This window comes from Struthio camelus, chromosome 22 (genome assembly GCF_040807025.1).
Source record: "Struthio camelus isolate bStrCam1 chromosome 22, bStrCam1.hap1, whole genome shotgun sequence".
Classification (NCBI taxonomy): domain Eukaryota; kingdom Metazoa; phylum Chordata; class Aves; order Struthioniformes; family Struthionidae; genus Struthio; species Struthio camelus.
This window is the reverse complement of record NC_090963.1, coordinates 2,871,357-2,896,912: the sequence shown is the minus strand read 5'-3', so window position 1 is coordinate 2,896,912 and position 25,556 is coordinate 2,871,357. Positions and strand designations below refer to the sequence as shown.

General features: G+C 43.8%; 2 protein-coding genes across 16 annotated transcripts in view; both read left to right on the top strand.

The window, feature by feature from the left end:
* Positions 1-3,467: 3,467 nt before the first annotated feature.
* Positions 3,468-17,556, top strand: LAYN (layilin). Of its 13 annotated transcripts, XM_068916850.1 has the most exons (10): positions 3,580-3,628; positions 4,474-4,539; positions 4,696-4,788; positions 4,873-4,899; positions 6,059-6,359; positions 8,497-8,654; positions 9,011-9,049; positions 9,391-9,474; positions 10,216-10,318; positions 11,039-17,556. In XM_068916850.1, exons 3-10 carry the CDS (start codon positions 4,779-4,781, stop codon positions 11,391-11,393), a joined length of 1,077 nt encoding a protein of 358 aa, XP_068772951.1. In that variant the 5' UTR covers positions 3,580-3,628; positions 4,474-4,539; positions 4,696-4,778; the 3' UTR covers positions 11,394-17,556. The 13 variants fall into 13 exon arrangements, with proteins under 13 accessions (XP_068772948.1, XP_068772949.1, XP_068772947.1 ...); XM_068916852.1 differs by lacking the exon at positions 4,474-4,539 and having other exon boundaries at positions 3,543-3,628; XM_068916846.1 differs by lacking the exons at positions 4,474-4,539; positions 4,696-4,788 and having other exon boundaries at positions 3,510-3,628; positions 4,876-4,899; positions 10,216-10,322; positions 11,046-17,556.
* A 3,645-nt stretch (positions 17,557-21,201) lies between these two features.
* Positions 21,202-25,556, top strand: part of SIK2 (salt inducible kinase 2) — a 66,801-nt gene continuing 62,446 nt past the window's right edge. The window contains exon 1 of one of the 3 annotated variants that reach the window (XM_068916934.1): positions 21,202-21,441. In XM_068916934.1, the coding sequence (XP_068773035.1) occupies positions 21,292-21,441 (150 nt within the window). In that variant the 5' untranslated portion in view covers positions 21,202-21,291. Of the gene's footprint in view, positions 21,442-23,372; positions 23,439-25,556 lie in introns of those variants that run through there. The other 2 variants (XM_068916936.1, XM_068916935.1) reach the window with 2 other exon arrangements.

Here is a 25,556-nt window from a genome sequence, read left to right as displayed (position 1 = left end):
TTACATAGGGGCTCATTAAAATTATATAAGAAGAAATTATTTTAAATATCATTTTTGAGTTTGACAGAAGCTTTTCAAAATTTGGAATGGGAATCCTGTGCAACACTGCTTGGAGTTTGGTGTTTTTTCCCTGTTGGTTTGTATTTTGCCATTGACAGGTAACTGTCAGTAAACTATTACCAAGGTTCTGATACTTGTATGGACACTCTGGTGTGGATTATCTGAATTATAGTACTCTGAATTTGCTTTTTGTATGCAGCTAGGTATTTGCAAAGCATGTCTGTATTTACAGAGAGATATGCACAAAGTATACGTACAATAGGACTATGTAGATCAGGCTGAAGAAGAGGTCTGCACCCTGGCAGCTATCTCACACTGACTCCTCTCTTTACAGCTGGCTTAAAAAAAAAAAAAACAAAAAACATTACTTTGAGGCTGTTAGTGTGCCCGTAAGCAGTCTGCGTTCACGTGTATAAGCTGCGGTTGCGACATCAACGAGTTGCTGGATCTGATCTGTTGCTGTTACTTCCAACAGGGGAGAGCTGTCTGATTCTGACCTAATGGATCAAGAAGCAGTAAAGGCCCTCAAATAGTGCAGCTAAGTTGTCTGACAGGGAGTATAGTGTTCCTTTGCTTCAGAAACAATATCTTGCTATCAGGACCATGCTGCTTTGGATTTCAAGCTGTGTACATTCCTAGTTTGGGTACATTTCTAGTTGTTCCTACTGTTACAAAGGCTGTGGATAGATTTGGGGCAACTTTTCAGCCTGTCTATAAATCTATTTTGCTAGAAGCTAGAACAATAAATGTTTAATTAAAAAAATTTTTAAACAAATACTTTATTTACTTCATAAACTGTTAGATCCTAATGTTGAGTCATTGATTTTGTGAACGCTGAGTTTTTATTGTACTCATGTTCTCCTTTCGTCTTGGTACGCCGGCAGTGAACAATGTATGTGAACAGCTGCTTACCAGTCTTCAGAGCCCTTATCCAAGCTGCTGCATAAGGTAGATGATAAAAGTCCGTTGCCCTGATGGAAATCGTAAGTCTCCCTTGAAGGCTCATCTTTTCTAATACTTGAGAAATGCAATGCCTCAAGAGTTTGAGTCCTGATACTTCAGACTGGAGTGTAACTGAATTTAGTGCCTAAATTAACTGAGTTAGCAAACAACTTTCACATAAGTTTGCATCTAGCTCTTTTCTGGAGGCTCAAAAATGACTGAATTCTGTTCTTTGTTAGCATCTCTCACTAATGTACTGTGAGACAAAGTGGGAGGCTCAATCCACTGCCTTCTGAGTGGGCAGGAAATGAGAATGTTAGTTTCGGTCATGTTTTTTCTTAAGTCAGCGTAAAGAAGGTGCAGAAATGTTAGTGAAGCACTTTGGATGGTCTGAGCTCTAAGCAGATAAGTATATATCTTTCCAGTTCCAAGAGCTGTTTACATCTTCTGGGAAGAAAAGACAATCTCTAGAATTTCTTCAAATTCTGTGCCAGGGTGTTGTCTGTTGGTGGAGTTTGCTTTAGAAACGCATGCATTTTCTCTTCTGGTGCGCGCACACGAATGTGTGCCCCTCAGAGCACAGCTATTGCTGGCATGAAATTTGATCATCATTGGCTTCTGAAATACTAATGCCAAAGTATTTGAGCCAAAATGTGTGCCTGGGCAGTCGCAGACTCTTACTCTGTGGACATTAGTGATTGCAGGATTTATGACTCCTTTGTAGGATTTGAAGTCTTCTGAGCTTTGCTAGCTAGCTCTCAAGTGGCATACTTCGGTGGTCTAAAGGGCTGGTAAATTGAATATATGCATTTCCTGTGTGCTGAATCCACCAAAACTATAAATGGAGGAAAAAAAGGTTTTCACAGCCAAGACAGTAAGCTTTGTTACCAAGTGGTGTGTGCATAGCGCTTAAATACTTGCAAATGACCTCTATTTAAAAAGAAATCAGTGAAGGCCTCTATCAGCTGCTGACACTTTCCTGTCAAAGGCAGCAAAATCTTTGGTGTAATCCCTTTGTGTTACTGCACTGTACTCTGCAGTTGTGCTTTTGATGTGGGAGAGGCAAAACACTTAACGTTGCTACTACTTTCCATGGAGATATTTTAATGCTTGCTCTTTAGAGCCATTACAGAAATGCCTTCCGAGGGGTTAAGCATAAATCTATGCCAAGAAGAGGATAGGCTGGTCAAATAACTAGTGGTGGTGGGTTTAACTTGTGTTATGAAATAGGTGCAGCTGTAAGGAAGATGAGTTTCTTCTTTAATTTCTTAAAATACTAATTATTTTACTTGCTTTAGTTTGCAAAACAAATATCCTAGAACAGAATTTCCTTTGTGTCAAGTGTTCTTCAAATAATATACTGTAATCAAGCATGGAGGGAATGAAGCTTTGCCTGATAAAGGGTTGACTTCAGGATTACAGTCCAAATTGCTGGCAGTTCAGATACTCTGTTCTTCCCTATATTTGATATAGGTCAAATTAGACTAGCCAGTAGTTTGGAAATGGTTAAATGTATGTCTTTTCAATGGGCATATCTCACTGAGGTGTTTTGGAAGATCTTCAAAGGATTTAAGAACTAGTCTTCCAAAAGAAATGAAACTAAATGCAAAAGAGATTACTTACTTCATGAACTTGAACCTTGGCAGAAGTAGGATTAATACTTTGGTAAAGTTGCTTATGCCCGTGAAGTTGCTCAAATGCATGTTGGCTAAATCCAGACCTCAGTCACCACGGAATTAGGAAATGCGAAAGCCTGATCCTGGAATACCATAGATGTGCACATTTCACAGATGTGATAGACTGCAAAGCTGTAGTCTTAGCGTGCCTCCAACAGCTACCTCTGCACTTCCTGACTTCTGGTACCTGGAATGGGGAGTTTTCTTGATATTTTAAAGGGTCTTGCTCCACTTTAAAATACTGATTTTTAGCAAATGTTAGTTTAAGCTACTTTCTAAGAGCTGGTCAAGTCTGATAAAATCATACTAATGTCACTTTTTAAAAATGAAAGACCCTGTTAAATACCTGTCCTCTGAGCAGACAGTGTAGGGAGCTGTAAGGACTGTATTGGTCCTTTCTAGCGCTCAGTCCCTTTCTGCAGGCTGTGAAGGGCTGTTTGAGAGAGACACTTAAATTGTAGCTGGAGAGTGAGCTCTAGTGTTCCCGGAAACAAGTGCAACCCAACTTCCTAACACCAGGATACCGGAATGGGGGGAATGCAGGCTCAGCACTTAGCACACTAGAGTCAGTGTTTGCAGTAAGGTTCCTGAGAGGGGTGGGTTTTTTCCTGATGTTTTCACTCTTAGCAGTTTGCTAAAAGGGGCAACGCAGTGGTGTGGGGCAGCTTTGCCTTTGGTTTCAAGGGCTGCAGGCGGGTAGAGGCACCTCCCTGGTGTGGGGGAGCTGCTGGTGGGCTGCAGGGAGGTGCGGAGGCTGGGCTGGGCTGCAGCTGGGCGGTGCTGGGGAGGTGGAGCTGGCTCCGCCCCAGGGCCCTGCTCCCCCCCAATCCGCTGCAGCAGCGGCCACTTGCGTGGGGAGCTCCCGTGCACAGACTCAGGGATGATGCTGGCGGCTCTGGTGCTCTGCGCTGCTGTGCTGGGCTCGGCTGCAGGCGCTCAGCTGCTCAGTGGTAAGCTGCAGTGGGGGGGGGGGGGAGGGGGGGGCGCAGGGAGCCTGGGCAGTGGTTGGGCATGGGGCTTGCTTTGGCGGAATAGGCAGCACAGTGAGTGAGGTGTGTGGTGTTTTTTTTTTTTCCCCCCCCCCCTTTCTGACTTCCTAGAAGCAGCAAGACCTGCCCTGGGGAGAGTTAAGCATCCTCAGTGTTGGGCGGGAGCCCCTCTGCCCTTCTTGCTGCTGGTCCTGGAGCTGACGCTCCAGTTATGTTTTCATCTTCCAGCAGGCAACCCTCTCTGCTTTTGCTGCAGCGTTTCTTCCTTGCTTCTGGGGATTGCGAGTGCTGCCCTAGGTGACAGAGCTGCTTGTCAGCCCCCAGGCTGCCTGAATTTGCAGCCAATGCTAGTTTTCTCGTTCTGCCTGGATGAACTTTGGTTATCAGTCTGTCCAGATCCTCTTTTTGTGCAGAGGAATGTCAGCTATTGGAGACCTGTCTTAGGAATAGGTAGGTAGCAGCTCAGGGCTGGACCAGCAGTACCTTTTGGTGTAGTAGCCAAATGAGTCTGGTTTCAGAGGAATGTGCTGGCTTCCCCCATAGCACAAAATGGCTAGTCCAGGGGAAGTTTCTCCCTAATGTAATAATTTAGTGTATTCGGGACAAAGCCTGAATATTACCACCCAAGAAATGTTCCTGTTGGTTCATAAGTATCCCTATAAATCAATTCATTTTTAGTTCTGGTATGCTGTTGACCACAACAGGATTTTGCAGCAGCGAGTTCCAAAGCTTAGCTGCCACCTGGGGTGTTGGAGATGCTATTTCTTCATCAGTGTTTACTTTGCAGTGTAATGGCTCTTTCTTAGCTTTGTATAACCGAGGCTCACTGAAGTCTGCAGGCTTGAGACAGATCCCATGTCAGCACTGAGGAGGTAAGGGGGGAATACAAGGAACCTTTTCAGTGCTGGTTACAGCGCTGTATCCAGTTGTCCTCTGTTACCTAATCTATACCAGTGAGATCACTCTTTGGAAAGCTAACTTGCCATGAGGTTTGGACTGGGATCAACTACATAAAAACTTTTCCTTAGCTAAAAGCAGTGGCATATTTGACCGACAAGACGTGGATGTTCTGCTAGTCTATGGAGGAAGAGAAACTGTTTGAATATCAAAAATGAACCCAGGTATAGTTCGTAACTGACTATTTCTAGACAGTTGCTACAGATTTATAATAACAGTGACCTCTGTTTTTCCTGTGGCTTTTTCAGCAGCAGTGGACACGTCCCTCAGAAGAGGTAAAGTCTCTTGCCTTTTACACCAAACTTGCACGAGTGTTAAATTACCAAGAGAAATACAGGTTCTGCCTAAAGATACATTTTGAGGTGATGTTGTTGTGGCAAAAATGGCTCTCATTTTTCTATAAAGCATTAGCAGACTCTGTAGTTCTGAGTACTTAAGTGTTTAAAAGTTCCCGTATGAAATGTGTTTAGAATTGCCAGGCTCTGAGTGGCCATGCAGGAAGACAGAAGAATATGGAGAAGCTAGCATATGTCCTGTGTAGGAATTTATAATGGCCAGTCCATACATCCCATTCGTTCTGGTTCTATAATGAAAGTTGCTCTTTTTTCTGTAGTTGCTAAATGTTTTTCTTTTGCTTAAAAAAAAAAAAAAAAAATTAGATTAGAAGATAGCTGCCTGTTGGAAGGGAAATATTTAGTAAGTAAATTGAAACTGTTTCCGCAGTCTTAAGTGTTGGGACTCTTCTGCTGAGAAATACATAAGTGCATAATTTTTAGGTTATGTATCTTTTCACTTTCATCCTTACTTTCCTTTAAGTAAGCTGTGCTGCATCATGCATGAAAAAGCCCTTAGCTTATGACAGTCTAAAAACCTCCTTGTTTACTTCCTGGGTGGACAGTAACTTTACAGTGGAGAGCTGGGCTTATAAATCAGGCTATGTGAATACCTCCTGGTGTGTTGCAGTAGACTCCTTAAAGCTATTCCGTACACCGCAGAAGGTAAAGAATTATTTCTGCTTGTGTAAGGGAGTCTCTAGTTCCAATCACTTGAATTCCGTTTAAAAAAGCCTCCTTGAGCAATTTGTAAGAAACTCCCTTTAAAAAGGTTGCACGTGTCAGCTTGTTCTCTGGCACAGCCTTACTTTTTTGTAAGGAACTCCTGGGGTCTTCAAATTACAGAGAACTCATGGGGGAGCTGAGAAGTACAGAGCGTGAACATGTGCGGATCGGCCTGAACCGCTGTGTGCGGTAAGAGAAGCTTGGAGATGCCTTGTGCCATTCCAGTGAGGCAGGGGGCTGTGTTTAATTTCTTACCCGTTGCATTCTCTGTATACGTTGTCATACAGCGCCAGGCTCAGCCACGTGGAAATGCTAGTGTTTGCTTTTTGTACCAACAGGCGCACTTTGTTTAGCAGGTTTCTTTCTATTTCCGCAGGGCAGACAGTTTGCCGAGGCGGAACGCAGCGACCGTGCTACAAAATAGTTTATTTTCATGATGTTTCGCGCAGGATCAGCTATGAAGAAGCACACCTTGCCTGTAGAGGTGATGGCGGTCACCTAGTCAGTATTGAAACAGAAGCAGAGCAAAGACTGATTGAAAAATTCATTGAGAGTCTCTTGGCTTCGGATGGAGATTTTTGGATAGGGCTTAGGAGGAAAAAGGAGGAGGAGATGGACAATAGCACAGAGTGTCAGAACCTCTACAGCTGGTCAGATGGCAGCTTGTCCAAGTTCAGGTAGGTACTTGGGTGAGAGGTTGGTCGGTGGCTGGATGAGGGCCTGCATCAGCCACCTCTAGCAGTCTGCACCAGTTCTTTCAAAAGAATGGAGTAGTGTGTTCTCAGCTGTCCTTGGTGTCCCCTTTGCAGTCGGTGAAGAGTGGTAGTCGTCTCCAGAGTGGTTCATCCCATCCAGCTGGAAGAGCTAGACAAACTTTCTTTTAGAGACCCTACTCCCTTATTGACCATATAGGATATCTGGATAGGCTAGGTGTTTAGCTTTTGCTGGCTAAAGGGAGGTGGAAGAGCGGGCCCTCTGGCCATAACAATCTGATGAAGCAAATACATGCACCTTGACATGCAGGTCCCTGAAGTTCTGTCCCCTGAGGTCCTGACCGGTGGATCCTCCTTCTCCAACTTACTGAAGGAGTAGTCTTTTTTTCTCTGTGAGACTGCAGAGTTGGAGAGCTGCAGAATTTAGGGTGGACAAGAGAAACTGAAGTTGTCAAAATACTCACTAGGTCTTCTGCCTCCTTGTCTTAAGGCGTTTGCTGTAATAGAGATGCAACACAAATTACAACTAATACAAGCTTGCTGGAGTTGTTTTCACCACATTCCTGTTTTTGTTCAGCATCGAATCAAAATAACGTGTAGCCTCAGAAGTTCTGCTGAATTATGCTTCCACTTCGATCATAACTCAGTTTTCTAGCACAAAGGTATTCAGAGAACCAGGCCTACAAAATCTACCTTTGTGTAGTATAGAAACAGAAAATCTTCTGCTCTAAACATTGCCAGGTTAATGAAAGACTTGGCAGTGAGGTGGCAGCTCTACAGTGAACTGGCAGGTTCAAGAGGGTTTTGCCTGGCAGACAGTTAGTATTGAACCTATGATTAAATTAATTACAGGAAATCAAGCTATGCAGCGTTCAGTAATTATCCTGAATTCCTTGCTGCCTTTATAGTGATAGAACCATGAATGTCGTGAAATAACCCAACTGCTACTAAATATTTTATGGCAATATGTCATACATATGACAAGTCTTGCCTTTGTGTTCTTTTTTTATATTAGGAATGCGTAGAATTAAGTTGTTACTGGCTCCTAAAGTACCAGGTTGACAACAAGGGATTTTACTTGCTCTGTGCGGGACGGAACAAAACGAAGTTGCTATGAGTATTGTTCAGTTTCAGGTTTCTCCTGTCATTGGGATATTGGAAATGCATATTTGGGAGCTAGACCTAGATCTGCTGCTGCTAAGGAACTGATGTACCTTTCTTGCATTGGTGGAGCACAGCTTATTTACATGAAGTGATACAGCTAAACAGAAGACTTGTTTTCTTGGGGGGGGGAAGAAGGGGAAGAATACAGCATGTAATGACGGCAGAATTATTGCTTTAACGCTTCCCCCCAGGTTGAATATCTTGGTATATCTGGAATTATTTATATTCTGTGGGCCAGCTTTCAAAAAGTGCTTGGCCTGCAAAACCTTGTGTCAGAATCGGTGGGTATTGAACATTTTTTAAAATCGGGCTATATAGTCTTAAAAGAAACGCTCCTTTGTGATTCATAAAATGCGTCTTCAGCGTCAATTATATTAGATTGCTAAATAGTTATGGCCTGCTTCCTTTGTTCCACTTGGAAAGGCCCACACAGTTTACAGTGGTGAAGTTTGTTATTACTGGAAAAAACATCCACAAGACTGTTTTTCCCCTCTGCCTAGGAATATGTTAATATGAAAAAAACCTGATGTTTTAGCTTTTTCATTTTCTTATTAAATACATGGTCTCTCTGAAGCCAGAGAGCAAAAAAAGGTTTGGCAGATCATTTTGCATGGGTCTAAACGTACAGAGAAAGTCAAAGCTCTCTTGTGCCTTACTCAGCCTCACCAACGAGATTCAGGCAGAATATTCTGCTCTACGTTCCCTGACGTCCCTTGAGTGCCTTGCTGTCCACGTTCTCTTTGGAAATTTAGAATTCAAAAAGATGATACACTGATTAACTGTGGTGTACCTATCTTGATTTAATGGGAGAGGATGTATGTGCTGAGCTGTGCTCTGTTTTGATACCGCCCTCTATACTGCATTCCCATTTATGCTTCTGCAGTATTATGGAAGATGACTGCAAGTCTTACTTGACATGTTTGTTGTGTTTTCCTAGGAACTGGTATGTAGATGAGCCATCCTGTGGGAGTGAAATCTGTGTTGTGATGTACCACCAGCCATCTGCCCCACCGGGTGTTGGAGGTCCTTACATGTTTCAATGGAACGATGACAGATGCAACATGAAAAATAACTTCATTTGCAAATATTCTCTTGGTAATGAGTCACATCTTTAAAATTCAACCTGCTCCCGGTCCCCAAGAGTAGGTATAATGAGGTTATGGCAATGTATAAGGAAACCCTCCGGCTTTGCTGGAAAGATCCGTTAGGAGACGAATAGCTTTAAATTGTGCAAGTCGTGGGGAAAACAACCTCGGTATATAATGTGTGTATCAATATATTATATGTATCTAACATGAACTCTCAGAGGGTTTTTATAATGTGTCTGAGATCTCAAATGGGGCCTGAGGGAGAGGGGGCACCAAAGGGTACTCACTTTTCTGGACTGTAGACAGTAGACTTAGTCCTCCTGCTCAAACTTGTAAGGAAATTATGCATATCTTTTCTTCTAGAAAAGCAAACGAATGCTCCAAGAGAGACTTCTCAAACAGGTAAGTTACAGAAGCTTGGTTTCAGGCTTTTTTTAATAGAAATACTTTAACGTTCATTATCAAGGACACTAACAGACCGAAAACTTCATGAGCAAAAAAAGCTTCCCTGCAGTTTGCGTTTCCTTCCTGTGCTATAATCCAGTCTGCACCAGCAGTGTTGCCTGTTGTTGATGCAGTGTCTGGAACCCCTGCTCCTGCTGCAGAGGTCTTAGCACAAGGTATCAGGTAAAAACGCTTTGCACCTCTTCATAGCTGACAGTCTCTTCCATCTCCTCTCACCCTCACTTTCTATGATTCTGAGCTCTTTCAACTAACATCTGTAATATTCTGCTTCTTCCCAGACGTTGCAACAGAACCTCTGAAGCCGACGTTCCCAGAAGAACACCGTAAGAACAATGCTAATGAAACGATTAAAGAAGCCAGAGGTATGCTGTGTTCAACAGCTGGCCCGTTCTCTCTAGCTCTGCCGGCCCATGTCTCACCTGTGGCTGCAAACACTCAACATCTAGGTGTGGGGTGTTTGACCCTGAACATAGATGGAGCTTAGCTGAGCTGACTGCGTCTGAAAAAGCTTCCCGTGAATCTTTACCAGTGCCAGTGTAAACAGGTTGCTTTGACTACCAAACTGTTCTAAAGCTGTGCGAAGTATTTTGAGTCTGAGAAAAGGTACTCTTACCTTGCTAAATTGCTCTTGAATGTCAAAACAGGTAATGTTTTGTTGGTAAGAGTTAACTATTAAAAACTTGACATTTGTTCTTAGTGCTTCATATAGATGACTGGACAATAACAATGATGTTTAGAACTAATTGGTAGATCATGAGACACACGCTGCTCTGAAATTGTTTGACTGGTGTTTCATAAGCTTTCAAAAGATAGCATATCTCACTGACTTGCACTACCATTTCCTTCTCACAGTGAGACGGCAAACGGTTGTGATTTCCTCATCCTGAATTTGAGCTTATTTTACTGCAACCTGCTTAACTAGGTATCAGTCTATATTGGAGCTCCTGCCTTTGAGGAGTAGATATTGGTAGGTTATGAAGAGGACTTAACGCTTTGAGGTGTAATGGTGCTGCCTTTTATAAGCTAGTTTTCTGTCAAGTTCTGTGCATGCCAGATATAACTGGAAGAGAATAAAAGCTGGAATTTTGTTTTTCTACCCCTAGAACCTATTCTGAGTCTTGCCTACATCCTTATTCCCAGCATTCCTGTGCTGCTGCTTCTGATGGTCGTTACAGCCATCTTCTGTTTTTGGCTTTTTGCAAAGAGGCAAGTGACACTGTCTAACAGGTGAACCTGTGGTATCTTGTGCGAACAGTCATTTTGCAGCTAGCTTCAGGATCCTGTAAGATGCTCTGGAGAAGACTGCTCTCAGCCAAGTGTAAAAAAAAAAAAAAAAAAGAAAGTTTAGAAAGCAGCACGGATTTTTCCGTGTAGAGTTATTGCTGAAGTAAAACGTTAGGCAATCGCATTATGTTGTATTATCGTCACGGACGCACAGTAGTTAGGGAGTAGTGTAAAACCAGATGACTGATTTGAAGTGTTAGCGTTACAGTTCCCTTACTAAAGAACAGATTTGTGCAAACCGAAAGATGAGGAGATGCCCTTCAAAAATGATAAACACAATTTGCTCCAAAGTTACCACGCTCTTTCTGCTACTGTGCTTTTTCAGTGTCCTCTCCCTTTCCTTGTGTGCATGGTAGCTTTGGTGGGGAAGGTGGCTGGGGGTGCCTGGGTTGAGCCTTGCTGCCTCAGAACCCCTTGGGGTTCCAGGGTGCCTCCGCCCGGCCCAGGGTGCTGTGGGGCTGCCCAGGGGTGTGGCTTGCTGCCCCATGCCTGGAACTGCAAGCGATAGCAAATGTCCTGCGTCTAGGCTCTCAGTGTCAGCTTTCCTCAAAGATCATCTTCAGGTTACTGAGAGATGTGGTATTGTTTTGCGTTTAATCCTGCATGAGAGCGCATAAGGACTTATTTTCCTCTTTCCCTAAGGAGGCAGGAGCAAATAGATGCAAGCCCAAAGGAAGAAGATGCCTGGCTCTCAACCCCTAGGAGGAACAGTCCAGATCTGGAGGTTTACAAAGTAATTAAGAAGCAATCGGAAGCAGATCTGGCTGGAACTAGGCCTGACATAAAGAATTCTTCATTCCGTACGCGAGAAGATAAGATGCTTGATAGTCTCTCCGGGGATTATGACGATGTGGCAATGAATACATCAAGTGGCTTTGTGACGTTGGCCAGTACAGAAAGTGGCTTTGTGACCAATGATATCTATGAGCTATGTGGAGATCACGTAGGGAGGAGCAAGGAATCGGCTTGGGTGGAGAATGAGATATATGGATATTAAGGAAATGGACCAAGAAAGCCTGGAATGTGGATCGCAGAGTGAATGCCAATGCAAGTTTAGCCTGTCCTACCTGTGCACTTGTTGTAATGATTGTATGAGCGATATTGTATCCTGGTTTTGTATCGCACCTATATTCTCTTTTTTGAAAGAATATGGGTTTTTAAAGAGCCAACCCAAAAAGAATGTGTATCTTGTTTTGCATCAACCCTCCTTTTGCACTGGGAATGGCCTGTTAATAGTCTTGATTACTTCTGTGTACTACAGTCTAAATTTCCTGCACTCCAAAGGTGAAAATGTAGTTCAAACTGAAGAACAATCTAAAATCTCCATTTATTTATTTAAACTGACTTCCTATCTCCAGAGAAGTTGAAAGTCAAAATTCAATCACTAGTCATGCTTGCTTTCTCATAGGTGACCCAAAGAAAACTGCTGTGGTTGCAGATCAGTCGTTGTTTGCATGCCAACCCTTGGTCCAGCGGTGTGCTGCTTACAGTGCTGACAGGCACTAGACACGGAGGAGAGTAGTGTGATTTCTGGTCTTCTCCCCTCTCCTAGTGTCACTGCGAAGGCAAGACATGAGTTGCAGCACATAACTGTACTAAGTTTATGCTAAGTGGTTTTTTAAAAGAATCTCTGTGCTTTGCTATAAGGCTCATCTTGTCTCCTCACTTACTCTTGCAAAAAGAATTGCAAAGCAAGGAATGGGGAACCTCTCTCCACGGCTGAAGAGAGGCAATGGGATATTCCAAAGCGTTCTAGTTGACATCAGAAGCTACTGTGGTCTGGTTTTCTGTACCTGGTTAACTGTCCAGGGTCGTACTAATTTGGCCTAAAGGAAAAAGTAAATACCAGTGACCTTCTTGTAGAAGGAATAGCCAGTTGCAGTTCTATTATAGATTTTTTTTTTCCCTCCTTGTGCCTATGACCTGTACTAAAGTCTGTGAAGACAAATGTCCTGATGTTAATCTCCATAGAGACAGAATTAAGACAAGGTAGGTGAGCATAAGAAATGGGAATAAAAGCAGCATTTTGACTGATATTAATCACTTAAAATAAATGCTCTGTCTCAGTGCTACAGAGACTAAACATACTCATTTCTTTGATTATTAAGTAAGTGTCGAGGTGAAGTACTGAAGATAGCACAATAGAATTTCCACTTTTGACAGTGGGAAGGAATGCCTTTGGAAAAAATTTAAAGGACTGGGATTTGGTACCTGCCATTTCCCTTTCCTTTTGGAGGAACAGAGATGAAAGGGAGCAGCCAATAGCTGCCACGCGAGTAAGAATAAATTCAGGTGAAGTGAGAATTAGCCCGTTAGATACCCGGAACAAACGAGAACCTAGAAAAGCACCATTTACCTAGAGAAGAATTGCTGCTCTGTTATTTCACTGCTTGATTTCTGAGAATGGGTCAAGTCCTTCGTAGTAAGGTTTTTTGTTTTGTTTTAAGCTACCTTTTTCTGATATTTGCAGCACATCTCAAAGTTCATAAGGAGCTAGGAGAAATCGAGAGCACGCACTTGCCATGGAATTGATACGAAGGAACTGGCCAAAAGTCGGCGGAAGTGACTTGAGGCCGGAGTTTCCTCCTCTCCGAGGCACATAAGGAGCCAGAGCAGGCTGACAGGATATTGTAAGGGTTATGCTGAGTTTAATTCTTCAATTGAGCAGGGAATGTATAAAGAGTAAAAGGCTTGCAGCCAAATATGACTGAGATTTCTGATGTGTAAAGTCAAAGTGGCTGTGATGAGCTATTCCAAGATAAATGATTTAATTTGGTCGCTGATCTGTTTTAAAGCCTTTTGAAGTGCACTTTGAGATCGCTTATATCGCAGGATTAGAGAAAGGTGGTGCCATGCATCTTTCCTCACACTACCCTGTAGTTATATCCCTTCTCATTTTGTTTCTTTGGCTTGGGAGGACCGTGTCATGCATCACAGATGATGCAGAAAGGCAACTGAATGAGAAGTTGTGTGCTTGGCACTTTTACTGGGCTTGTCTAGTGCCAGATGGTGTGAAGAGGTACCCAGTTAAGCCCCGCAAGTCGAATACCACACAACCTTACTTGGAAAGGGGCAAAAGCATAACTGAGAGTATGTGATCTGCTTATCAGCATGGATCCTTAAGGAACTGGATGCCTTTGATTTTGAAGTTGTCCCATGGACAAGTCTTCATCTGTGCGTTAGTAGAGATTCCAGTATCTCCCATATAAGCTTGTAGTTATCAGAGGGATTTTGTTACGCCATGTAGTGTAGAGCCGCCCACCAGTATATGTTTGCTGAGAAGAAACACAGCAAAGGGGGCTCAGGAGCAGTACTGACAGCTTGGGGTCATGATTAACTTTGTTTTTTTTTTTTTTTTTTTTTTTTTGCCTAGGGCTTTCTGATATGTGTTTGTTCATGTGACGTGACCAGATCAGTGTTTGGCTCACAGTAATAAGGACTAAATGACCTTCCTGGGAATTGGGAGCTAACTCCCGTGGCAAGGTCTCTGCACTGTCTGTGCCGCTAAGTGGAAAAACAAAAGTTTGGATAAAAACAAAAGTTGGGATAAAATCAGATTCTTACTTGGCTGAATATATGCTCAGGGCAAAATAGTATGTGCTGCTGCATGTGGACTTGCTTTAGCTGGGTTCATTGTAGAAATAAAGTTTGCAGGAAGTTGGAAATGTTGGCAGCTGCCAGGGCTTTAGAAAAGAATGGAAAGGGGATTCAGATTTATTGGATAAGCACATGATCTGGTTGCATAAATGACTGCTTCCTGTCAAGTATTTGATGTCAGTACTGATGCTTGCAAAAACTGAAAATACAAGATTTTCCCCATTGCACTGAATAGGCACGACCCATTCCTGTGCCTCTCTAGCTGCCTCAGGCTGTTGATGCACCGCACAGCGTTGTTCTGCGCTCTTCTGCTTTTTAAGCCTTTTCGTCCTTACCTGAACACGCTGGTGACAAATGGGAGATTGGAGTTGGGAGCACAAGTTCTGTAGCAAGTGACAGAGTCTGAGGCCGAGTCACCGGCTGTGAAGCACCAATAGCAGCAGTGTGGCCTCTGGATTTTGTTTAGTCCAGAGTTTGCCCGGGTTTCAAACCTATGTGAGTTAAGTCCTGCTGTTAATGCAGTTAATGAAGACGCTTGGAGGCTTGGGATTCAGAGATGTACAGCTTCTTGCTATGAATCTTTGCACGTTCATAGCTGTGTCTGTGCAGAAAAGTGGCAGCAGCTCTGGAGTTAGACTATTAGGATTTCTGTCCCGTTTCCTCTGTCTCAGCTCTTTCATAGACTTGTTTATATGTTCTTAAGGCAAATATGTTCAGCTTTGAGTAAGCCAGCACATTCTGCTTTGTCTGCATTTGCTGTTTTCAATTATTCCAGTAACGGAGCTATTTCCTAAAATTGGCATTTTTATTTGACTCAGTCCCACTGGACTGAGAAAGAAATAGGAGTGCCACACTGAGAACTGAATACTTCAAACATTGGTCATCTGGACATCTGCGTTACGGAAAAGAAACTGCTTAGGACACTGTCCTGTGTCTGGGGCCATTTGGATTCAGTTCTGCACCCTGTCCCAGTCTGATCTCATCCACCCAGTGTCTCAGTCCCTTGTGAAAAAGGGAAGTAACGTTTCCCAGACTTCTAGGGATGCTGTGAATCTCAGAAAAGTGACTGTGAAATGATTTGAAGCTACAGCAATAAGACTGTGTAATTGCGAAACTTTAATTCTGTTGTCCAGCAGGTATGTGGAACGATTTGGAAGCATGTTGAGACAGTCAGTATGTATAAAAACTTGTTTACAGATGCAGTTTGAGCAGTTCTGATACTTGACCCAGTGTACAGCAAGTAATATTTTTATGTATTCTGTTGGATCATGTTCAAGCTTTTCGTAAGCCAAATAAAAATGAATGCCTGTTAATCTATAAAAAAGAAGAAAAAAAAAAAAAACAAGGCCTGCCAGTCAGTGCTGGTTGCAAGTCAGTCATCTTTTCAGGAGAACTTTTATCCGTAGATCTCAAGCATGCATAGGACTAAATTTCTCAGTGTCCTTCAGTTCAGAATTATTTAGTGGAGTCTTAAGCAATCTTAAAGATTTCCATGTAACTAAGTGCTCTCTCAGCTAAACACCACTCTTTAAGAGCCTGCCCTAGTGTGGGCAGGGAAGACTTGCACTGATCTCTTTTTGCTTATGGAACACTTTTGTGAATATTTTCCTTGTTTAGGCTACCTTGTGCACACAGTGATGGACAGGAAGGGTAATGTGGCAGCGATGTGCTGGGCTCCTGCTGGGTGAGGTTTGTCTGAAGGCGTAAAGGGCATAACACAGCTGTGTGAAAGGAGCAGGTTGAGGCAATCTTGATACTATGAAATGATTACTGAAGCCAGAATTCTTCAAAATATTTTGTTAAAATTATGAAGAATTGTATCTACTTTATCCTGCTTTATAATGTTTAAAAAATTACAAGAATTTTCTGAACTCCAGGGTTTGGATCTATCTGTTTTCTGTTTTTTTTTTTTTTTTTTCCTCCTCTTTGATCGGTGACCAGGAAATGGAGAGAGGATGACTGAGTGAATTAAGCAAGCCAAGCAGGAATGCTAATAACTACTCACCTATTGCTCTGCAGGTGAATGTTTCCAGCTCCAGGAGGGCCGTGTTCTGCTGCCAAACAGGTCTGGCTGTGAAACATCTGAAATTAATTTAGCTCTTGACAGAGTTCACACAAAGTTTGCTCTTCATTGCACAGAAATCAATATGAGAAAGAAGCAAACTAATTTGCATAAGCCACCAGGAAGCCAAGATCTGCCAAAGGCTTTAGCAGGAGGTGTTTTATGTGGGACTGAAACAACAGAAGTGAGTGCAGGACGTGGCTATGAGTGTGCTCTGCCAGTATAAATACGAAGGAAGCCGGTTCTGGATCTCTGTACTATTACTGTACATTGCAAACATGGAAATACTTCAGTTGCCACAGCTGCTTCTCCCTTCCTGAACGTTACAGGCAAGGTTGTGCACAGTGGCTCTGTCCTGCATACCTGCAGGATGACACAGTGTCTGCTGATCTTGCAGTGTTCCTCCAGCAGTCAGTGGAGCAGGATTGGGCCTTGAAACTGCAACACTGCAAAAAGTCTTCTGCCTGTTTTGAAAGCAGCACCCAGTTAACATCCATGTCTTCTAACTTTTTTCTTCTTCTCTTGGCATCTCTTAAGCATTGAGAAACAGGAAATGAGAGCGGAAAGCTCAACACGCAGAGCTTAGGCGTGCAAACGTTTAAAGCCCAATTCTGGTAGCTATAGAAGTGTCCTGATACTTGGAACTGATGACTTTACCTGACCTCAGTAAGTCAGCTGCATTGTTCAGCATTTCTGGAAGTCAGGTCAGTTAGCTATAGGGATAAATTTAAATAGTGGTTAATGAACTAAGGTTTCATACGTAAGTGACCCAAAATAGTGCTGCTTTGGTGGTAGGCTGGATAATGCTGGTCTGTGATTTTTTTTTTCTTTTTTTTCCACACAACTTTAACTTCATAGGCTGTTTGATTTAAATTCTTTGAATGAGAGTTAATGTTCGAGTCTCCAATCACAGTCACACTTTTCTCAAGAGACTTCTCTAATTGACTTAGATTAGGAAGGTAGGTAGAAGTATTTGAATGTACTATCACAAGATCTCCGTTCTAAGTAAATTCATTGTGGGGAAAAAAGGTTCCGTTTCCTGTATAGCAAAGCCAGCTATATTGTGATTAGAAACAGAATTAAAGTTCTTGAAATGAGGGCAATTTAAATTCTTTGAGACTATCCGTGTGCCATAGCTGCCTCTCTGGGGAAATCTTGCAGGCCAACCTGACCACAGTCTTGTAAAAGGGGACAATCAGCGTGTGGAAGTAGATGGCTCAGAAGTTGGAGGAAACGCTAGGATTTGCATTTCCGAGTTTCAGCCTTTGCTCTGAATGCCTCCTAAAAACTGAGGAATTGAGTTGATTCTCCAATATTGGTCTCTTTCTGAAATGCACTTTGTATTTACTTCTTGAGAAAGTGCTTGGAAATTACGTTGCCTTTGAGTTACTGTGGACATTACATGGTGCTGTAAATTTTTTTGGCTTTTACTTCTCCCCATCAGGAACAACTTTGTCTTAATGTGTTAGGGAGCAGCTTGTAATAAATTGCACTTTCTGCAGCTTTTGTTGTTGTTAGTGGTTTAATCCCCTGTACACCCCAGTATTGGTAGCAAGGAAAATCAACACCAAAATTAAAGTATAAAACAAGTCTTGTGAGAACTGTTGGATGCCGCAGTACTTCCCATTTAGCACAGCAGCTTTTCTCACCGATTCCTTTGAGTGCTGCTCTTTTAAAATACGACTTTTTTTGTCTCAGCACATAGCTAATTAAATGAAGGTCAGTAAATGTGATGTGAATGGACTGTGCTCCAGTATGCATTGCAGATACAGAAACAGTTAGAAGGTAAGGAATGTCCTGTGTCTTCCAGGCCAAACTTGAGAGGCAACGCAAGCTGTTTGATATGGCTGTTTTCCACAGCTTCACCTTGGTCTTGCATTAAGCACCAAGAAGTGGCTCTTCCACTGAGTCCTTGTGGAGGTTGTTCTACAGTCTAACGTACTGCAATTTCACTGCCTCGTATCCGATATCTTCCACCAGGTCTCTCCCTAGAGAGAAGTCAGCACCTTAACCCCCTTTAGCATTGTGCCTTGTCCCCGTTTTACAGAAAGCAAAGATGACTTAGAGGTAATAGAACTTGCCAAAAGCTGTGTGACTCAGTGATGAGCAGGTGCTCGGATAAAGTAAGATTGCAAACCTTGAATCTAGCACTTCAGCTATTGATGGTAGTGCTAGATTTTAATGTGCCCTAGATGTTAGCAGCCTGTGGGATCAATCAGTGGTGTTATTTCAAGTTAAGGGAGGTGACCATGAAGAAGCTGATTTCCTCTTCAGTAGTTTGCCTGGTTTCTCTAATGCAGTATGACGTCTAAGGAGGATGTTGGTGGAAAGGATTGCTGGCATTAACTTAGCTCCTCTTCCCACTGTGTCTTTCCCTGTGGCCACGTAATTCATAATTGTACTCTATGCAGCTTCTCCCCTGATGCTCTGCTATGACCTAGTAAGGAGGTGGAAAGCGTTAGCATGATGTTATCTTTAGGATTTATCTCAGCTGGTTTATCCCTAGTGTGATTTCTAGGGCTGAATTCAGTAGTGAAAATACAAATTTAATTAGAATAGAAGTTAAAGAGAAAACAGTTCCCTTGCACATCCTGCTAAGGCTGTTTCATGGGAGATTGTAGTTTTTGCAGGATTCAACCTGCGAACTCGGGCAGATCCCCTAAACTGATCTTGCAGACCCACCTCCACCAGGTGTTCGACAAGCACTGCATAGTAAGGAAATAATGCTATTTTCTGGCTGTATTTCTACAGGTAGGTGGTTTTATTTCCTTGCTTTCCTTTGTATAGTCAGCCATTTTAACTTTTAAGGATAGTGTTTCATTAGGTGTGTAATCCTTATTGCAGATTTGTCTCAAACCTTTTTATCTCCCTCCCCCCCTACCCCCCAAATTTTCTGGACTTAAATCTTTCTGGGCAGACAAGCATGTGTGACTGCATTTATCTGTGTATAATGGACTTAGGTGTTACATGGGACAGGAAGGAAAAAGAAGGCAGATCAATTGTTCTCTGATATCTCAGTGTAATAAAGCATGACAGTTGCAGTATTAGGTACAGGGGTGTTGACCACAAGAGGGCATGTGTGCTCCACACTTGATTCCATTTGCCTGTTAGTTGAAAGTTTGCCTTGAAAAACTCCTCTGCGTTCTAAGAAAACACCAGCGTTTGAGAGAAGCAGTTGGATGACCTTCTTCAAAGCATAGTAGAAGCCATCAATGGCCATGAAGTCTGCACAAGGAATGTTCTTGTGATCGCAGTTCCTTTAGCAGTGTTGGGCAGTATTTATTTTTTTTACCCTAAACTTCTAGGCCAAAATGGGCGTTATACAGTGCTCCACAAGGAAGTTTTTGGAAATGAAGCTTTCTGTTGAAAGCACAGTATCTGGCTTAATGGATTTTTGGAAGAATTTGGTGGGACTTTACATGCGTGAAAGCAGGCAGGAAGCAACAGAATTTTACATTGCTACAGCTTTTATAACAGCAACTGAGAACAGGTGTTGAGCAATATTTTGCACAATGCAGGGATTTAAAAGAAGAAAAAGTTACTTTTAACATGCTGCGCTTGCATCATGCTTAAGTTACTGTTTGGCCTATGTGAAACAGGAGTGAAGTCTCATAAGTAGTGGATGAGGATGACACCATTTTCTATCCAAGTGAGATTATGGTGAGCTTGCTCATACACCTGTCAATCCTAGAAAAGGGTGAATGTCTGACTAACTCAACTCATGGCTTAGTCATTGCCAGAACTTCTTAAGGGGATAAATAGAGTGGCAACAGCACAGTTGTTACCCATAGCAGTGTCAGCTTAAAATGTCATCCTGTAGAGGAATCTCAAACTGCAAGTGCAGTGCAGGGCATGTGTTAACTTTATTCACTCAGGTCTTCAGTTGCCTAGTCAGAAGGATGATTACTTTATAGCAGCTGACAAATTTAAACAACCTTCCACAAGTATGAGGCAGCTTTAAATACAAAACTCCTATGTAAAGGGAAGATGTGAGACAGATGTTTAGTTCCTTGCATTCATGAACTTTTTCCTTTTGTGGCCAAGCGGTGGTCTCATTAGTGTTTGCGTCCGTGGCGCTCTGGAATACGGAGCGGGCCTGTAACTGCTGCTGAATGTGCAGCTGACTCGACAGACACGTGTGTGCCCTCATGCCACCAGCTCTGGGACATGCCTTGCTCAGTCAGCAGCACTGCAGGAAACCTCCGGAGGGCGATTCCTGTTACCTGGATGTCAGGTGGTGCCGATCTCCCAGGGTGAGGTGGGTCAGTCAGAGGGGAGCAAGGAGGGACAAGTGAGAACGGGAGGAGGGCAGATTGCTGAAAAGAGCATGGCGATTTTAGAAGCCAACATAACTGAATTACAAGCAGTGAAGTGAACTAGGTGGACTGAGTAGTGGAAGGGAAATTAGGTGTAAGAGGCCTTCCTCTTCACACACTACCACTGTCAGCTGTGTAACCATTTTATGCTGAAGGGGCCTCACTGCTTTGACATCTAAGTGATGGGAAATGCTGATGGCTATTTTGATATGTACAGGCCGATTACATTAAGGGCATCCTTCTGATGTAGGACGACTGTGGTGGCCTTGAAATGCTGTTCTCCGCAAGGGGAAGGGCATTTCCCTCCGGAAGCCGAGGATCTGGTCCTGGCTGGTGGTGATGGCCCCCAGGCCTTAGAGCTGTTCTTGAGGCTGTGGAGCAGGCTGGGAGCTGAGATGCTGATGCAGTGCTGGAGTGGCACCTGGGGGGGGGGGGGGGCTCCTGCGGTGGAGGAGCACCGGGGGGAGCCCCTTGGTTTTTTGTGGGTGGTGCTAATGTAGCTGACTCAGCCCTGCTGTGCACACAGGTGCGAGGGGCCTAGGCTTGAGGGCATGGGGGGGGGGGGGCCCTCTCCCTGGCCCCAGGGCTGTGACGGTGGAGGAGGCGGCTCCTTACATCTTGGTGGAGGGAGGTAGCTCGGGGTAGCGGGGGGTGCGGTGCCTTCTCTCCTTTCCTCTCCCCCTCCGCCCGGCCTTGCCGCGCTGCGGGGGCCGCCGGGGAGGGGAGGCCCGGCGGCCGCCCCGCCGCGGTGGCTCCGGTTGCCATGGCGAGGCCCCGCCCCCGCTGACGCGCGCGGTGACGCGCGGTTGGTGGAGGAGGGCGGAGGGGGCGGGGCGGCGCGGCTCCAGGGCGCCGCAGACGGACGCGAGCCGCTGCCGCCGCCGCTCGCGTCGGAGCCGCCGCCGCCCCCCGCGCCCAGCATGGTAATGGCCGAGCCCCGGCGGCCCCCCCCGCTGCTGCCCCGCGGGCCCGGGCCCGTCCGCGTCGGTTTCTACGACATCGAGGGCACGCTGGGCAAGGGCAACTTCGCCGTGGTCAAGCTGGCGCGGCACCGCATCACGCGCAGCGAGGTGAGGCGGGGAGATGCGAGGCGGCGGGGGCCGCGGCCGCCCCCTGCCCCGGCGCCGCCCGGCCGCCGCCGGGCCTCGCGCGCGCGCCGACCGTTGGGACCGTTGGAAGGGGGGGGGGGGGAAGCTCGCTCGGGCTCTCCTCGGGGCTTCGAGCTGTCTGTTGGGCTCGGCTCGGGGTATGGATGGGCCTTAGCGCTGTGGGGCTCGGCTCAGGGTTTCTCTGGGCGGGGGGGGGGGGGTGTTCACCTTTGGGGCTGTGAGGCTCGGCTCGGGGTGTGGGGTGGCCATGGGGCTTTGGGGGAGGGGGTGTTCGCCTTTGGGGCTGTGAGGCTCGGCTCAGGGTTTGGGGTTTTACAGAGGCGTAAGCTGGGTGGCTCAGCTGGGGGGGAGGTCGGCAGGCGCCCTTGCACGGCTTTGTCCCTTCTGGCGCAGGAACCTTCTCCTTTAGGAGAAGGTGTGAGGAGGGGGATTTTACTTGAAGTGCTTTGCTGTGAGCAGGCTTTGAAGGACGAATCATGCCTGCTTATTCTTATTTTTGGTTTTCCTGGCAAGGGCAGCAGTAACGCCTCTGAGCCCAGCTGTAGCAGGGTGTCCCTGTGGCTCCAGCCCCCCTCCCTGTGGCAGTGCACTTGCTGGTTTGTGGCTGTGACAGTAAGGATGCTGGGGGCTGTGTGTGAGGGGGTGAACAGCTGTTGGCATAGTTCATGAGGCACGCTGATCAGATAATGGTAACTTGCTTGCTGCTGATAAGGGAGGCTAAGATCTTGGCTTGTGGCTGGTTTGTTGTCCTGCATACATTAGTTTCCTCACTTGGCTAGTACTTTTAGATGAGCCGTAGTAGTCTGTTTTAGTGAAGGAACTATTTTTTATATATATATCTTGCTATGAGTCCTCCCAGTAAGACATGCTACAAATGAACCAAATCCAACCATTTTAGTTTTTCGCTGTTTTTGCTTGCCCCAAATGTTACATAGTGAGTACCAGCCTTGAAACTGTTAACCTTTCATGCTTCACCTAAAGCTATAATTATTGCAGTCTATTTGGGTAATATGTAGTCAGGTGCACTCTAAAAACTGCCATCTAATGGGAGTAATGGCTTTGAACGATCAGCTTCCTCTCATGTTTTCTTCTGAAATACTAGGGGTGAGCTCTTTGTCAGTCTCTGTGAAGATCTTTTTTGCTCTTTACTGAAGAGCTTTATGTGGTGCTTATACCAGTCAAAAATAAGGAAATTGGCTAATCAAAGTGTTGTCCAAAATACAAAGTAAACAAATTGAAAAAAACCTGACATTAAGCAGTTGCTGTAGTCTTCTCATATGACAGACTCATTCCTCACAAGAATGAAAACTGCCATGAGCTTGGGCTTTGGTTAAAGAAAACAAACCTCCAATGCTGATGTTGTTCTGGCTGTGCTGTGGTGGATGGGCTTTGCATCCTAAACATTAAATTAGAGCCATATTTCTCAAGTTGCACAATAAACTGCTAATCACTTTAAATCTTTCTCTTTTGTTACTGAAGAGCAAGTTAAGACCTTTGACGATTACCTGAAGGTGTTCTGTTCTCAAGTTGGATGCTATATGCCAAATTTCTAAGTATTCCACTTGAAAGCAGTAGGTTGTCCTTTTTAGTGGTGTTCTGTCTTATATATGGGCTTTATGATGAGGAGGAATACTTCAGTCTTGACCTTGTTATTTTAAGAAGTCTTTGTTTGGTATTGTTCAAAATAATGAGTATATAGAAAATTAGGAGCTTAACAGCTCTCTCATTCTGGTACGATTCTTCCACCTGTACCCTCAGAAATTCTTAAATTCCAGTACATTGTCATCAGTACAAGTTTGAGTTCTGTTAACCGAGTTTATCTTTTATGAGAAGCCTTGTGTACAGTGTCTAATCTGGAGCCTTTTTATTTCTGCATTATTTTTACAGTAAACTTGCCTATGAGACTTCTGTGTCAAACTTCACTTTTCAGTACAGTTACATTGCTGTGAATTTTTGCGGTAAGAGATGCAAGAATATTTATTTGGAAGTTAATTGCTTAGTTGCTCGAAGTATTGACGTGATCTTTGAGGAAGAGGAACCCTGTTCAGATCACTTTTAGTAACGTCAAGAGAAAGTAATTTTAACGGAATACTGCTTTGAATAAGCACCCCAAGTTTGGGACAACCTCACTTAATTTAATGGTAGCTGACTACGCACATAAGAGAGCGGGAGTCCCGCTTAATAACATGTCTAGATGGAAGACATTTGATTCTGAGACTTGTTCTAAACTGTTGGATATTAAGTTTGGCTTAAATTTCTTAAGTTGCTGCTTTCTTGTGTTTACTTATATGCTGCACATGACTGCCTCTATTAAACTTGCTATGGAAGAATATTTAGCTTATCAGCTGCTGAAACTAATGCCATCTCACCAATGAGTCTGTAGTACATGAAGATCTGTGCTGTGTTTCTGTTGAGACATGCTCAGAGAAGTCCTTTCAAAGGGACTGTTTCCTTCTCTGAGTTTCTCCTGACTCTCCCTGTTCAAACTCGTTATGCTATGAATTTGTTTTGGGGCTTTTTTACAGACTTTGCAAGTTATGCTGGTATACCAGTATTAGCCAGTAAGCGTCAAATTTGAAAAGATAGGATCTTATTACCTTGCAAGCTTAGCATTTATGGAGTATGTACAGAATCCACCTTACATATAAAAACCTGCATATTAGAATTGAAAATTGTAATATTAACTGAAAACACTGAGTACAGTTGCCATGAAACTGTTAAAGAAGATTATGGATGAAAGTAAAATGATACCAGACCTGAAGCAAAAGATACCCTTCTACTACCTTCTCTTTTGTGTATGCAAAGAAACTCTGAAATTGTAAGTGAAACACTGTGTTAATATAGCAGTAAAATAGTCAACCGGAAAGAAACATGAAAATACAGTCCATGACCCTCTTCAACGACAGTCCATACAAGGTGCCTCAAAAGGGGGCTGCACGGTTGAATGTGACCTTTGCTTTGCTTGTTTGTGTGTTTGTTGCCATTAAGTTAATGACATGCTCTTTTCTGCCATGCTTGTTTATCAAGTTGCCAAGGAATCCTGTGATCTCAGGATATCATTTGCTAATGAAATGTGCAAATAAGCAAAATGCCTCTTTAGAAGGAGAAGAGGGAAAACTGCTTGCTGCTACAGACTCTCCAGATCTGTTGCAGGGGGTAGAGGAGGAAATGCCTCTCCGGAGGCAGAGAATGAGCAGAGCAGTCCCTTTTATCAGCCAACTCGCAGGTAGATCAGATTGGGTGTAATGCGAAACTGCACCCTGAGGGAGGTAATGTTTTTGTGAATCTGTGAGAGCCAAACACTGTGCTGTTCTAAATTGAACTCGCTCCAGATCAAAGTGGTGTGTGTTGATGCTGTTAATCTACTTTTGAGGTGCACTGGGTTAACAACTCAAATGAGAATTTCTCTAACCTGGATGAAACCTTAATTAAAGCTTACACTGACATGGACAAACTTCTTTTCAGAAAGAGCGATAAGAGAATTAAATGGATAACAGCAGAACTAAATGAAAGTTGAAAGCTGGAGTAGTTGAAGGATAGAAAAACTTTTTTTGCTTAACATTCATCTTAAACCTGCTGCCTGACAGTTTCAGTTCTCAGATGTGTCAGATTAGGGTAGTGCGAACTCCCTTTCCAGTACTCTAGGCCTTTAGCAAAAGAGGGAAGGAAGTACTATTCCTAACATTCTTGAATTAAAAAGGAATGATGTTCCAAAACATTTTTGCTGTATTCACGTCTTTAAGCAGCAAAAAGATGAGGTGGGAAGAGAAGAGGGAGCAGACTTCCCTTCTCTTTTTCTCACCTTGAAGTTATCTTAAAGTACATACTTACATACTGATGTTTGAATTTTTTTTATTTCTTTTTAGGAGAGGTGTGGTAACCTTTTTCTGTTTTTTAAAAAAAAAAGGTACCCTAACAGTAGAAGCTTGCTGGAATCACAGAGTTTGTGTAATTGTTCTTTATCTGGTGTGTGCTGCAGCTGGAGGCTGTGTTATGATCGACTGTGCTACAGAAATGAGAGTTCGTTTATTTATGCAGACAGTCTGTATCCGCTATTTTGTAAAGATCAGGGATGT

What these genes read in the sequence shown, in the direction of transcription:
- LAYN (XM_068916843.1), top strand. Translation starts at nt 3,559, where the DNA reads ATGATGCTGGCGGCTCTGGTGCTCTGCGCTGCTGTGCTGGGCTCGGCT. An exon ending in GGCAGCTTGTCCAAGTTCAG is followed by an intron (nt 6,360 to 8,496) that starts GTAGGTACTTGG and finishes GTGTTTTCCTAG; the next exon opens with GAACTGGTATGTAGATGAGC. An exon ending in CATTTGCAAATATTCTCTTG is followed by an intron (nt 8,655 to 9,010) that starts GTAATGAGTCAC and finishes CTTTTCTTCTAG; the next exon opens with AAAAGCAAACGAATGCTCCA.